The sequence below is a fragment of the Synchiropus splendidus genome, chromosome 1 (assembly GCF_027744825.2).
Source record: "Synchiropus splendidus isolate RoL2022-P1 chromosome 1, RoL_Sspl_1.0, whole genome shotgun sequence".
NCBI lineage: Eukaryota > Metazoa > Chordata > Actinopteri > Syngnathiformes > Callionymidae > Synchiropus > Synchiropus splendidus.
This window is the reverse complement of record NC_071334.1, coordinates 36,058,606-36,070,690: the sequence shown is the minus strand read 5'-3', so window position 1 is coordinate 36,070,690 and position 12,085 is coordinate 36,058,606. Positions and strand designations below refer to the sequence as shown.

Sequence of the window (12,085 nt, the reverse complement as noted above, 5' to 3'; positions counted from 1 at the left end):
CGCGGTGTTTTGATGCACAATCGTTTCTCTATAAATGTCACGTATTGTTAATATGTAACTGATTTTTTACGTGTGTTTCTATTTAAAAGTAGAACAAAAGAATAGGAAGTAAAACAATTGAAGGCAGCTACCTGCTTCGAGGAAAGGACAACTTAATTTGAAAGAAAGCCCCCCTGCTTCCGCGACCTCGGGCAGGAGTTCTTCGGCTACAGCGACTTTAAAGAAGGTTGCCCTATTTGTGCTGGATCCCTTTAAAATTTCAGCGGGCGCTCATGAAAACGACATAGTATGCGCACATTGTGATTTGTCTTGAAATAACAACCTGTTAAAAAATTGGAAGTCCATGTCTGCCCACGCCTGAAATAAAGATGAAACAATTTAAAGGATGAATAACGGATGCAGAGATAGGTAGATAAATAGTATAGAAGCCGAATCAATCAATCAATTTATAGATCAGAGGATTGATGGATGGATAAGTGGATGGACAAATAGTGAATGAATGAAAGGATGATGGGATGAATTCTAACCAGATGGGGGAAGAACAACAACATAAAGGAAAACAGAATGGATGAGTAGATGGAAGAGATGTGAGATAGGTGGGTGGTCAGCAAGAGATGCCAATGATAGGATAACTGAATAGATAGGTGGATGAATATATTGAACTACTCAAACATTTGAATGAGCACTAGCATTCCAGCCAATGTGTCATTTATTATTGTACAACATGTGAGCTGTGCTTCTTTCTGCAGCTTGTCTGCAACTAACCACATGATTCAGAGCAGTTTTCAGAGCAGGAACAGAATGAATGCTCAGTCATGTAGAAACTAAAATTGAGGCTGCATTTTCTTCCAGATTCTCTTCCATTTTTAGAACTCACTCACCCAAAATGTTGGAAATTAAATTAGAGAACAATTATATTAAAAGCAGAAAAACTAAATGACCTGATTTCTATATAAAAAAAAAAAAAGAATATATATAAGCACATGCCCTGTAACTCAGGATTAAATGCACATGTTATTGTAGGCTGTTAAACAGAGCAGGACCAGAGTCTTAAGCTGTCACCAGCTCATAAAAAGCTCTTTGTTTTGGTTTAATGACCAGTTGAACAGAGTCTTTGTGCATAATAGTACTGAATAGTCCTTGTGTCTGTCTACTTGATAAGCTCTACAGCAACATCTGAAGTGGCCTTGTTGGATATGGAGTAATAGTAAGTTCTCATGGATTCCTCCACTGACTTGAAGTCAGGACGCTTCTCGTGCCTGTTGAGAGGAGACAAAAGTCGCGATCAGAGGTCAGATAGCTCTTGTGGCAAACATACAAAGATGGTAAATTCAGAAATGGTCTCACTCGTATGTCCAACATTGGAGCATCAACGCATACATCCGCTCAGGACAAGCTGCAGGACATTCCATACGATTTCCACTTTTAATGAATTCGAGCACTTCTGTTCCTTTGATTTTCTACACACAGGGCAGTCAAAAATGAAATGCATGAGTTTGAGCATTCATGTGATTTGACAGCTGATTTGAGCTGATTTGTCACCTTGTATGGTTTCCCTCCATAGGAAAAGGCTTCCCACATGGTCACTCCAAAACTCCACACGTCACTTTTACTGGAAAATTTCCGATAGTACAAACACTCTGGAGCGTACCACTTAAGAGGCCATTTTCCGGCACTCTTGGCCTTTTTGGACAAAGCAGAATAACAATTTAGTATCAATTAACAGTTAGTTAGTATCAAGTAACAATTTACTTTCATAATTTTTCTTGTTTACATATAATTGTATTTGTCAGACCACTGTAACACCTAACAAATTTGCTCATTAAATAGGTTGAATTGGTCGTGGATGACTTGCTCATATATAGATCTGTACATTGTACAGATTGGTGGTGAGTCAATGTCTCTGCACCACTCAAATCACGTGGGAACTCTGGCCACCCGAGACAGAATCCGCAATGTGAAACCGCCCTTAGTGATTACATGCTGTCCATCAGAAAATACATTGATATATGCTTATTTACATACGAGGGCACAGTTTAAGTATTCGGCTCAGCCACACGGTGGACTAGAGGTTAGCACTCTCACTATGCAGCAAGAAAGCTATGGGTTTGATCAGACAGGTTTTCATATTTTTGCATATTCTCCCTATGTGTGCACAAGTTTTCTCTGGGTTCTCTGGTTTCCTCCCACAGTCCAAAAAAGCTCTGGGCGTCATTCTAAATTGCCAGTATATGTGAGATAATGGCTGTTTGTCTATATGTGTGCTGCCCTGTGATAAACTGGTGAGTTGTCCACGGGGTCCCCTGCCTACCGCCCGCTGATGCCAAGATTACTCCCTCTGGAGGACAAAGCAGAATAGAAGGTGTATGCATGCTTCAGTTCGACTGAGTTCTGACTTAAAATGCGCAGGACAGAAATCCGAATTTCTCTACAGTAGTCCGACTAAGGGGATTTTTACACTGTGGATTCTATCTTGGGTGGCCTGAGTCCAAATCGCACCCTACTGCCCAACCTCTCTCCTCTATCTTTTTTTTCTCAGCTGGTGACACTCTGGTGACCTATTGACGACCATCGGCTTGACCACCTTATTTCTCTGTCACTTCATAACATTAAGGGTCATCGACACCTCAGTTATTAACTGATGACGGACCTCCGCCAAGGCTGTAAGAGAATGTGGCGTTTCACAAACAAAAGTATATGTGAAAGACTTTTATGTTTAGTTTACAAAAAAATAAAATAGCGTAAAGAAGAAATATTACACGAACCATGGATTTATCCATGCCGCTCGCACAACAACAAGAGACAGATTACTGACGATTGAGGAGATTTTAATCAGTGTAGTACAGATCCAGACGTCAACAGATGATTAATAATAGTCTGGTAATCTTCAGCAACTTCAAAAAAATCAGCGGCTTTCCTCCTCACTGTTCTCCTCATGCAGACACATGCGCAACTGCGAGATCACAGCAGTTGCAGCAACACAACAGTTGGAACATTATTAACTTCAGTAAATCTGTCAGTCAATCAAAGCAAATGTTCATCAGTCTAATAAATACAAAAACAAGTGAGTTGTCACCACTACCAACACCCGCTCACATCGCGAGTCTCGGACCGCTGCGCTCACGTTCCCCAGCACCAGTCTCCTGCAGCTGCATGTTTGTGTGGAGTCACACTGTACACGTAGTTTCTGGCATCTCGCACTGAGTCGCCAGAGGCGAGAAGCTCACCCCCCACGTTTCCCAGGACGAGTACAGCTCACTAGGCAGGATGAAGTCAGCGGCCAAAACCTGGTTTGCTAGTACTCACGTCAGACTTTTGAGATGAACGCACTCTGTCTCGAGACATCAGTCAGTACGATCGCTGTGCCAAGAGGACAACAAAGCTGTGGTAGCAGCAAGTGTGCTCGGAAAGCTTTTTAGCGTAGTTGCGTGTGACATTATATATGGTTGGGGAAAGGTGGGCAAAGGAGAAGAGGAAGACAACCAAAGACATATGTGGACATAGTGAAAATGACATGAAGAGGACAGGTATGACAATAAGATGGGTTGTATGGGAGATAATGAAAGAAAAAGGAGAAGACGGTTGTTATTATTATCGTGGATATGAGGTGAAAATTTTGCAAAAAACTTCCATCTCTCATGTCAACCAAATTCGACCTCTTCATTTATCATTACACCATAATCTATGTTCCTCTAACAGGAATTTGTCATAGTAGCTCTTATTTTACCTCATAACTGATTTTCAAGGATGATTAATAGTCCTTCTAGTAAAAACGGTTTACACAAACCTGGTATCAACCGCAAAACAATTGTATTAAAAACTGTACAAAAAAACAAAAAACAAATAACAACATGAATTGCCGCCCTGACAGAAAGTAAGTCTCGCATCACCTTATAATAGCTGTCGTCTGCTCCAAGAGCCTTTGAGAGTCCGAAGTCGCTGATTTTGGCAAATTGCTGGTTGACTAGTAGGACGTTGCGTGCTGCCAGATCTCTGTGCACAAAGTGATTTTCCTCCAGATATTTCATCCCCATGGAGACCTGATGCAGCAGAGTCACAATATTCTCCACGCTCACTGTTTCCCTGTAGGAGCATGAAGACTGTAATTCAATGACACATCCTATTTCCCCGTGACTCCCGCTGTCACTCAGGCACCCGTTTAGCTGCAATATCCCCTTTTACAGAACAACGTAACGTATAAATAACAGTGTATTAGCTTATTGTGATTGCGTTGGTAGTAGCACCACAGTGGATGCAGCTGTTGTACTACTGGTAGTAGCTGTAGCCTAATAGTTGAAAGGATCAAAGTAATGGTCCCTGCTTTGTAGTGCACACAAAAATAATGTATAGATTTCAATTGCACATACTTGTTTGCAGACAGAAACTTGTGCAGAGGTCCAGCGGCAGCCATCTCCATGACAAGCATCAGGCACTCACTTTTGCACAGACCCAGCATTCGGACGATGAAGGGGTGACTTAGCTGGTACATGATCTCAGCCTCCCTCATCATTTCTTCCTTCACCATATTCTCATTGTCATTCTTCAGGACTTTAATGGCCACATCTTTCTGGCCCCTGACAGAAGAACACATACAAAGGCATGGCACTGAAATGGATATCAACAACCTGGAAGTGAAGATTTTTTATTCTCACTCATTTGCCATGTACACCCCCTTCTTGACGCTGCCAAAGTTGCCAGAGCCAAGCTCCACCTCATCTATGAGCAGTTGGTCCCTCTGGATGTAGAACTTCTTCAGATCATTCGGGTCGTGATAAGGGTTAAAACCATCGCAGTCCATTGGGAGAAGACTATGATCAACTGGAAATCCCAAATAAATGTGATTAAACAAATATATTTTCATTCAGCCAAATACACTGCACCGACAACCATTGGTTTTTCAAATGTTTGTTAACCGTTAGGCTCCCTCCAAAATTGTTCCATCATAATTGCTTCAACGCCAAGTAAATATGTATCTCTGATTATCATGTTGCAATGTTAAAAACGTACCACGAGGTGGCGGCGTGTATCCATTTGTGCGCGTGGTTCTCTGCAAGAGCGAAATCAAATGTTGTCAAGAGTTGAGTACATCGTTTGCGAATTTATATTCCGCACTTACTGTTGCTGGAACACTGGGTGGGTCTGTGAAGATTGATCTCAAGTTACTCAAGTCATTTAAACGATCAGCGTTTGTAAAGACCATCTAATCTCATGAAAATGAACCTTGAAAAATAACGTCGATGCAGGACTTTAGCAACGTATGTCATCACCCCGTACCTAAAACCAGGGTTTTGTAGTTTGAAAATGAATGCACTACTGTAATTGCAGTTAACATAATTACTACATTTTCCATACTATCAACCTTTTCTTCATCTGACAATTACCAGCATGATGGTTACTCCTGATACATTCGCAAGAACCACGATTACTACTAATGCACATTACTTATGCTTATCCATAATTTAATTATTCATTAGATTCATTCAGATGGACCGGTGACCTGTCCAGGGTGTATTCCGGCCTCTCGAACAATGGCTGCTGGGACCCTGAACAGGACTAAGCGCTGGTTAACTGAAGATGTATGTATGTATCGATCATCCTTGATATGATGTATGATATTTCTTGAAACATCATATGAATGCATAATCAAACTTGGAGGAGAACATAAACTTAGGGAAGCAAACTCTTGTTACTGTTAAGTCATCCATGAAGTGAAATACTCATTACATGCAGTTGCTTGTCTGTTGACACAAGGCTCCTTGAGAACTGTCAGCAGGCCGTCGGGTTTCATCTTCAGGTACTCCACAAGCTGGTGATATAGATACTTTGGTGATTTGTGTAAGAGAATGAAAAGCTGGAGAGGTGGGCTTCTTACCTGCCAGATTGTGTCGAACTTTGATCCTTCTGGCATGAAATACTTCCCAGACTTGTCCTGGATGATCTGATAGTGGTAAACTGTTTTTCCATATATCACAGAGAGAGCCAAGGTACCAGACTCATCTCTGTCTCGCACCCTGAGGAGAGCCCACAGCAAGAATTTATATTTTTGTTGACAAATATGGGTTTGACCTCCAACTGCAGGTCACTTACAGAAACTTGCCATCAGGTTGAGCTCCTAAGTAAAGCCGCCTCTCTCCCTCCTTTCGAGGTATTTTACCATGATACCAAGTCATCTTCTCGTGGGCTGTGGTGGCAATCAGCTTTTCCAGTTGAGGCGCTTGACTGATGATGGCTTGCTCCATGGCTTCCCCCTGGTTGAGAGAGAGTTGAAAACCATAGAGAACGGACACTTCTGCTGAAAGCCTATCCTACTGACAGCCAAGGAGGACCAGTCACCATTCCATAGGAGACAACTGGACTGTGAGATGAACCTAGAATAAAATGCAAAAGCACAAACTACTAATCCCCTGTGGCAGTCATTTATGATTATGCAATTATCTTGTTTATGGGATTGTAAGAAAAAAACACTTAACCTGGATGCATCTCAGTCTAAGACTACTAGCCTTAAAGCAACCCAACCCAAAATACAGTAGACTCTTCTTGAAATAAATGAAAGTGACAACAGCAGAAAAAACAAACAAATGTTATACTTGAATAAAAACTAGAATGTGGATATGTGGAATATGTGGAGAGTGCAAACCTCCACTAAACTGTTCATTTATACTTGTAATCTGATGATCTGACCCAATATTATTTACCTACAGTTTTTGCAGTCTATAAATTTGTAACCTTTTTGTGACAAATAGTTGATAGCAATAAGCTCATTGGGACAGACAAACAGAATTTTTCAATGTAAACAAAATTCTTGAGGAACAAAAGGGGCAGGAACCGATCCCAGCTAGCTACAAAGCATGACAGTCGATGGACACCCTGGACGGGTCACACTCCATCACACCTTCACATTTCTCAGGAATAAAAACAGTTAGGAAAACTGTATGTGGAGTGTGGAAGAAAGAAGGGAGGAGCCACCTCAGGCTGGAGTCAAACGCCAGAGCTTCTTGCCGTGGCATATGACAATGGAAATTATGAACTCAACTTACCTCTAGGTTCCATGTCTGCCTCACGTACTCTCTCAGCATGTTCTCTCTCAGGCTATCAAACACACCCTGTCTTATAGGTGTATCTGCCGAACGCAGGCATGGCTTCCTCAGCGCACATGCCAGCCCGTCCGGGTCCTTGCTGTAGAACTCGCAGAGTTCTGCTGGCCCACAGTGAGGTCTCCCTCCAGACAAACAGTAAGTCCCATTCAGCTGCTTCTCAATGCAGTAATGATGGAACTCAGTGTTGCAGACCAATGACAGAACATAGCCACCCAGACTACGGAGACACTGGCGCAGCAGGAAGAGGCCTTCAGACATCCCGGCCATTTTGAGGTGCTTCTCTGCTTCAGAGCGACTGATGCTCCCGTAGAAGAATGGCAGGTCCGCAGCAGGGTCAGTAGACATGGTGGCCAACTAAGATGGTATCTGGGACAAACAATGGTATTACAAGAATGAATAAAAACCCTCTAAAATACATACTTGTTACCAGAGTCGGCAAGTTAACGACGATGTTTTGGTGAGAAAAAACCTCAGCCTCATCACTCCGTCATCCTCACAGCATCTTCGCATGATCAACTAAAAGTGTATGTCCAACACTTTTTCAAGTAGAAGCATAAACAGCAACATCATTGCAGAGACTCACTTCAGTTCCACTTAACTATCTTATTGCAGGGTTGTCTCCTAGCTACACAACAAATATAGAATAGATCAAATTTGTTCTGAGTTAACTGAGGAGCAACGCCATTCGACCTTTCTACGTCGCGGTTGCTGTGGACCACAAATCACCCTCACTCTAACCGACTAGATCAGTGGAGCAGCTAATGCCAAATTTGTCAAATGGAGAGTCAAATGGTTTGGAGAAGTGAGACAGTGTGGGACCAAAAATGTTGGAGATGGAAGGAGAGGAAGGCACCAATGAGGTTCATGGATGAATGGAGATAGTTCAGCTAGAGGAGGCTGACTTGCTGTAGTAAACCCAGTGAAAGATGCATGTGTTAGTAGCAAGAGCAGTATGAGACATAACTGACTTGAAACCACCAATTAGTTATTACAGTTAGAAATGAATATCAACAGAATATCAACATAGATTTTTTTAAATGGTCCATTGCACTTTGTGTAATTAACATTTGCAATATTTCATGACTCTCAATTAGACAGTTCTCTCACTCAGGATGTGGGAACAGCAGGAAGTCACAGTCCGCCCTCATTTTCTTCCTCTGTTTTCAGTTTTCTGTTAAGCAGGTGCAGCGAGATGAGACCTCTGAAATGTTCACCAGATTTAGTACAGTAAAATATACCCTTGATTCAATCATATGAAACAAGTCCATTAAATATGGTAAAACTCCTCTCTCTCATGGATATGTTGCAGTCTCAGCTCCTATTCTGTGTAAGATTTTTTTAAAGGGATGTACCCTGAAAACCTTGTCCATGAAGATGAAGAAGCACTTTGAGGCAAACCTGTCTTGAATTTTGTGTTGGAAACTGAGCAACATATGCTATATTTTCCATAAAGCGTTGATGAATGTGAGTTAAATAGCCTTTCAACCTGAAATTACAGACAACAGCATCGATGATCCAGAGGAAGTAAGTGTTGTAAACCTAACCACTGCCACATGAAATGGCTTTTTACCACAACAAAACATCCAAGTCCAAGGGGCGCTTAGAATGCAAATCTTTTGATTACAAGCGAGAACAAAGGAAACAAGATCATGTAAGCAGTGTGAACTGTCAGTACACTAATGAACCGACTACCGGAGGTGAAGATAGAGCAAAACATAAACAAGAGACCTGAGAGAAAATGCTTTACTTTAAACACAAAAAATGTTGTAACCAGCAACCATGAAGGTTTACTTAGTCATGTGTGAGAGAATTCATGCAACATTTCATTGTGTTTTGCAAGTATACATACGAATGTAAGAGGACTTTCAATAACGTGAATATTCTGTCTGCATGGAACAAGCACGATGCTCTGTTGGCTCATTTTGATACCGAAGACAGAGTGTTTGAGCTTTGAGTGTTTTTGTTACCCTTGGGAACTATACAGGTGTCAATTTGGTGTACAGCAGTCAAGGTTACACCAATCCATAGCTGATGCGTCTCAATACAACTGTCCTTCCCCAAGTAAGGAAAGTATCACAAAGTGTCATGCTTTAGTGTGAAATATTTGTATTGATTTTAGAAAATATGTACATACATTCAGGTAAAAGAAAGAAATATATATCTATGTAAGTAAAGTGAGACTATATCCCTTCCCTCCCTTTAGCTATGTCAGTTGAGAGTTTAGTTTCCCATCTTTAGACACCACACATCACAAACAGTTTAGGGACTCACAAGTTAATAATTGAACAAAGCTGGATGTCGGGTTCATACCATTATAAAAAAACATATCTAGAGTAATGTGATGTTCAATACAGATGAGGTTCAAAGGTGCATATTATAGTGTCTTGAGGTTCTCAAAATACAAAATAAAGGGCCCCCAGAAAACTTGGAATTTTTCTGGAGAACAACTCAGAACAGCTGATCTTTTCGATGCTTATGCACGACATGACATCTCTCAACCATTGAGCATGTGTGGGCGAGGCAACATCTCTCCACCTCAGTAATATAGCACGCCTGGCCAGAAGCAAAGAAAATGAAAGCATGTCTTGTCTTTTGTTGGTAGTAAATCTTCCATCTTCGTCTGTGGTAACCATTCTTGATTTATGCATGAGGAAAGGGTCGATGTACTTTAAGTCATCAGATCATACTTAAAATGAACAGCCGAGATAAAAATAATTTTCTCAGCTGACATGAAGGGAGAATGGGTCTGTCTAGACTTATATTCTTCCAACAAAATTATCAAACCATGTAAACCCTTTTTAAGAAGCAATTGTACAACAATAAACAATGGCAGAATAAAACTCGTATTACTTCAAACTAGATTTATAAGCCTTTTTATTTTCACTTAAACCTGTGGCACAGCACTGTTCCAAACAACTTCGTCCTGGAAGCAATGCAGCTTTGAACCTGCCACTGTGTGTGCATATAAACGTTTAAATGAAGTGTTGAAGAGAAGAGGGTGATTCAATGAGCAATGGAAACACAGTCACTCTATGAGTCATGCTGTTTGCACTTCAAATGTGACAACATCTACATCCTACATCCAAAATGAAGAATGGACAAATTTCTTCCTGATGATGATTTAAGTCATCCAAAGTCCCTCTGCTCAAAATTCAATGTGATTAAGTGTGGGAGCATATTATCCGATCACAGATTTCCATCAGGGAGGGGAAATTCTTGAAGGCGTCCAGTATTGTTGACCTAATATTAATAAGTACAGAATCGACAACAACAATAGTCCAGCCCAGATTTGGGCCAAGACTGATGATTCTTATCCATTCTATTTTTAAATGGAAATGGAATACTATTAGATCAAGATCCCATTGAGAGTGGGTGCAGCAACTCACTATCGGAATTGATTTTTAATTCCACAGTAACACTTCCGTTATCTGCACTCTAGAGACTGTGAGAAACAAACTCATTGTATTCGACGAAGCCTTATAAATGCCCATATTTGACGAACATTACCACTTGATAGGTGTGTATTGGTCATTTGAAAATAAGTACAGCTCCTTTCTCCTTTGTCGTTTGGGTCATAACCCACAGATCAGGGACTTCCTGCAAAATTTCATAATTCGAAAAACAACGACAAAACAAAAAACATCACTGTCTCTGCTGCTCATGAGGCAAACATACAATTACACTGGCCAATCTCTGGGGTTCCTTATTCAATGAAACATAGAGGCCTGTGTACCCAGTCAACTTGAAGGACCTGTGCGAACAGGTGCGAACTGAAGGTTGCTGCTCACAGGGAAAATTTGATTGGTATATTTAATATTTAATTAGATTATACAAGACCACCTTAAAATGAATCGTATATGAAGTTCTTTGTGTATGAAGGTATGAATGGTTAGAAATTAAACAGTAATTGAGACATGCAAATGATGAACAAGTCATTATTTCCATTCTAAACCTTCCTTAGTGTCTACAGAAACACCGTGCCAAAATGTAACCGATACATAAGACGAAACAAAGGAACTGTCAACACCAAACATTTTCAAGGCAAGTTGAAACCTAAGTTTTGACTTTTCTCGCAAACAAAATCTCATTTTATTTTAACAAACAAATACGTCTTTTGATTGTTTTAATCAGCTCATTTGTCAACAGCTGTATTTTAAATTTTGTATCTTGTTTTACACCATCTCAACTACTATATACATATATTCGATGAAAATAGGTACATTCAGGTTGTTCTTTATTTATTAAGGTAAGTTATAGTATTGTTAATTATTTTGTTAAATAGTCCACTTTAAACTCCAACTACATAACTTGACGTAGAAATTCTGTAATACAAATCTTTGCCTGTGAAATGCTGACTTGCCTTCAGTGAAGAAAGTATTTAATCAAAAATATTACATTCGCAGCTCATGAAAAGCATTCACAAGCAGCAGTCTGTGTAAAAATGGTTCCATTTTTACACAGACTGCTGCTTGTGAATGCTATTTTGTTACATTTTTTGAAAAAGGAAATAGGCGCTTTGACTATGTCATGTTAAAATGTTTTTGACTTCAATTCTCTATGGAAACATAATTTATGTAAAGAACATATATATATATATATATATATATATATATATATATATATATATATATATATATATATATATATATATATATATAAATTGAGCATTGCAAATGAAACAACGGGATTACAACATTCTTATTCAAATATTAGTGTGAAACAATAGACAGAATTAGTTTTTGTGTCTAAAATAGTGCCACAAGTCAATTTTTACCGCTTTAATGCTTTTAATAATGTAACTTACAGTAAAGACGTTCCTCACACGATGTTGTTCCTTCAGAGGCAGAAATGCAGCTGGCTGAGAAATGTCAGGTGCCTCATGATCAGTTACCGCACAACCACTTCATCACAGACACATCAACACAATGAATGAGTAAATTCTGGACCCAGTTGTGAAGCTTTAGTTACATTCAACGCAGGCAAAAATT

At 40.0% G+C, this 12,085-nt stretch overlaps 1 protein-coding gene across 2 annotated transcripts; it reads right to left on the bottom strand.

Annotated features, from left to right (window-relative positions):
• Positions 1 to 59: 59 nt before the first annotated feature.
• Positions 60 to 12,011, bottom strand: LOC128768228 (tyrosine-protein kinase ZAP-70). Of its 2 annotated transcripts, XM_053880977.1 has the most exons (14): positions 11,902 to 11,946; positions 8,205 to 8,298; positions 7,038 to 7,463; positions 6,088 to 6,248; positions 5,873 to 6,011; positions 5,725 to 5,806; positions 5,117 to 5,139; positions 5,008 to 5,047; positions 4,653 to 4,818; positions 4,368 to 4,574; positions 3,891 to 4,083; positions 1,543 to 1,683; positions 1,348 to 1,460; positions 60 to 1,259 (listed from the first exon to the last, which is right to left on the bottom strand). In XM_053880977.1, the coding sequence occupies exons 3-14, from the start codon at positions 7,440 to 7,442 to the stop codon at positions 1,151 to 1,153; spliced, it is 1,779 nt and encodes a 592-aa protein (XP_053736952.1). In that variant the 5' UTR covers positions 7,443 to 7,463; positions 8,205 to 8,298; positions 11,902 to 11,946; the 3' UTR covers positions 60 to 1,150. The 2 variants fall into 2 exon arrangements, with proteins under 2 accessions (XP_053736952.1, XP_053736942.1); XM_053880967.1 differs by lacking the exon at positions 8,205 to 8,298 and having other exon boundaries at positions 11,902 to 12,011.
• Positions 12,012 to 12,085: the final 74 nt, after the last annotated feature.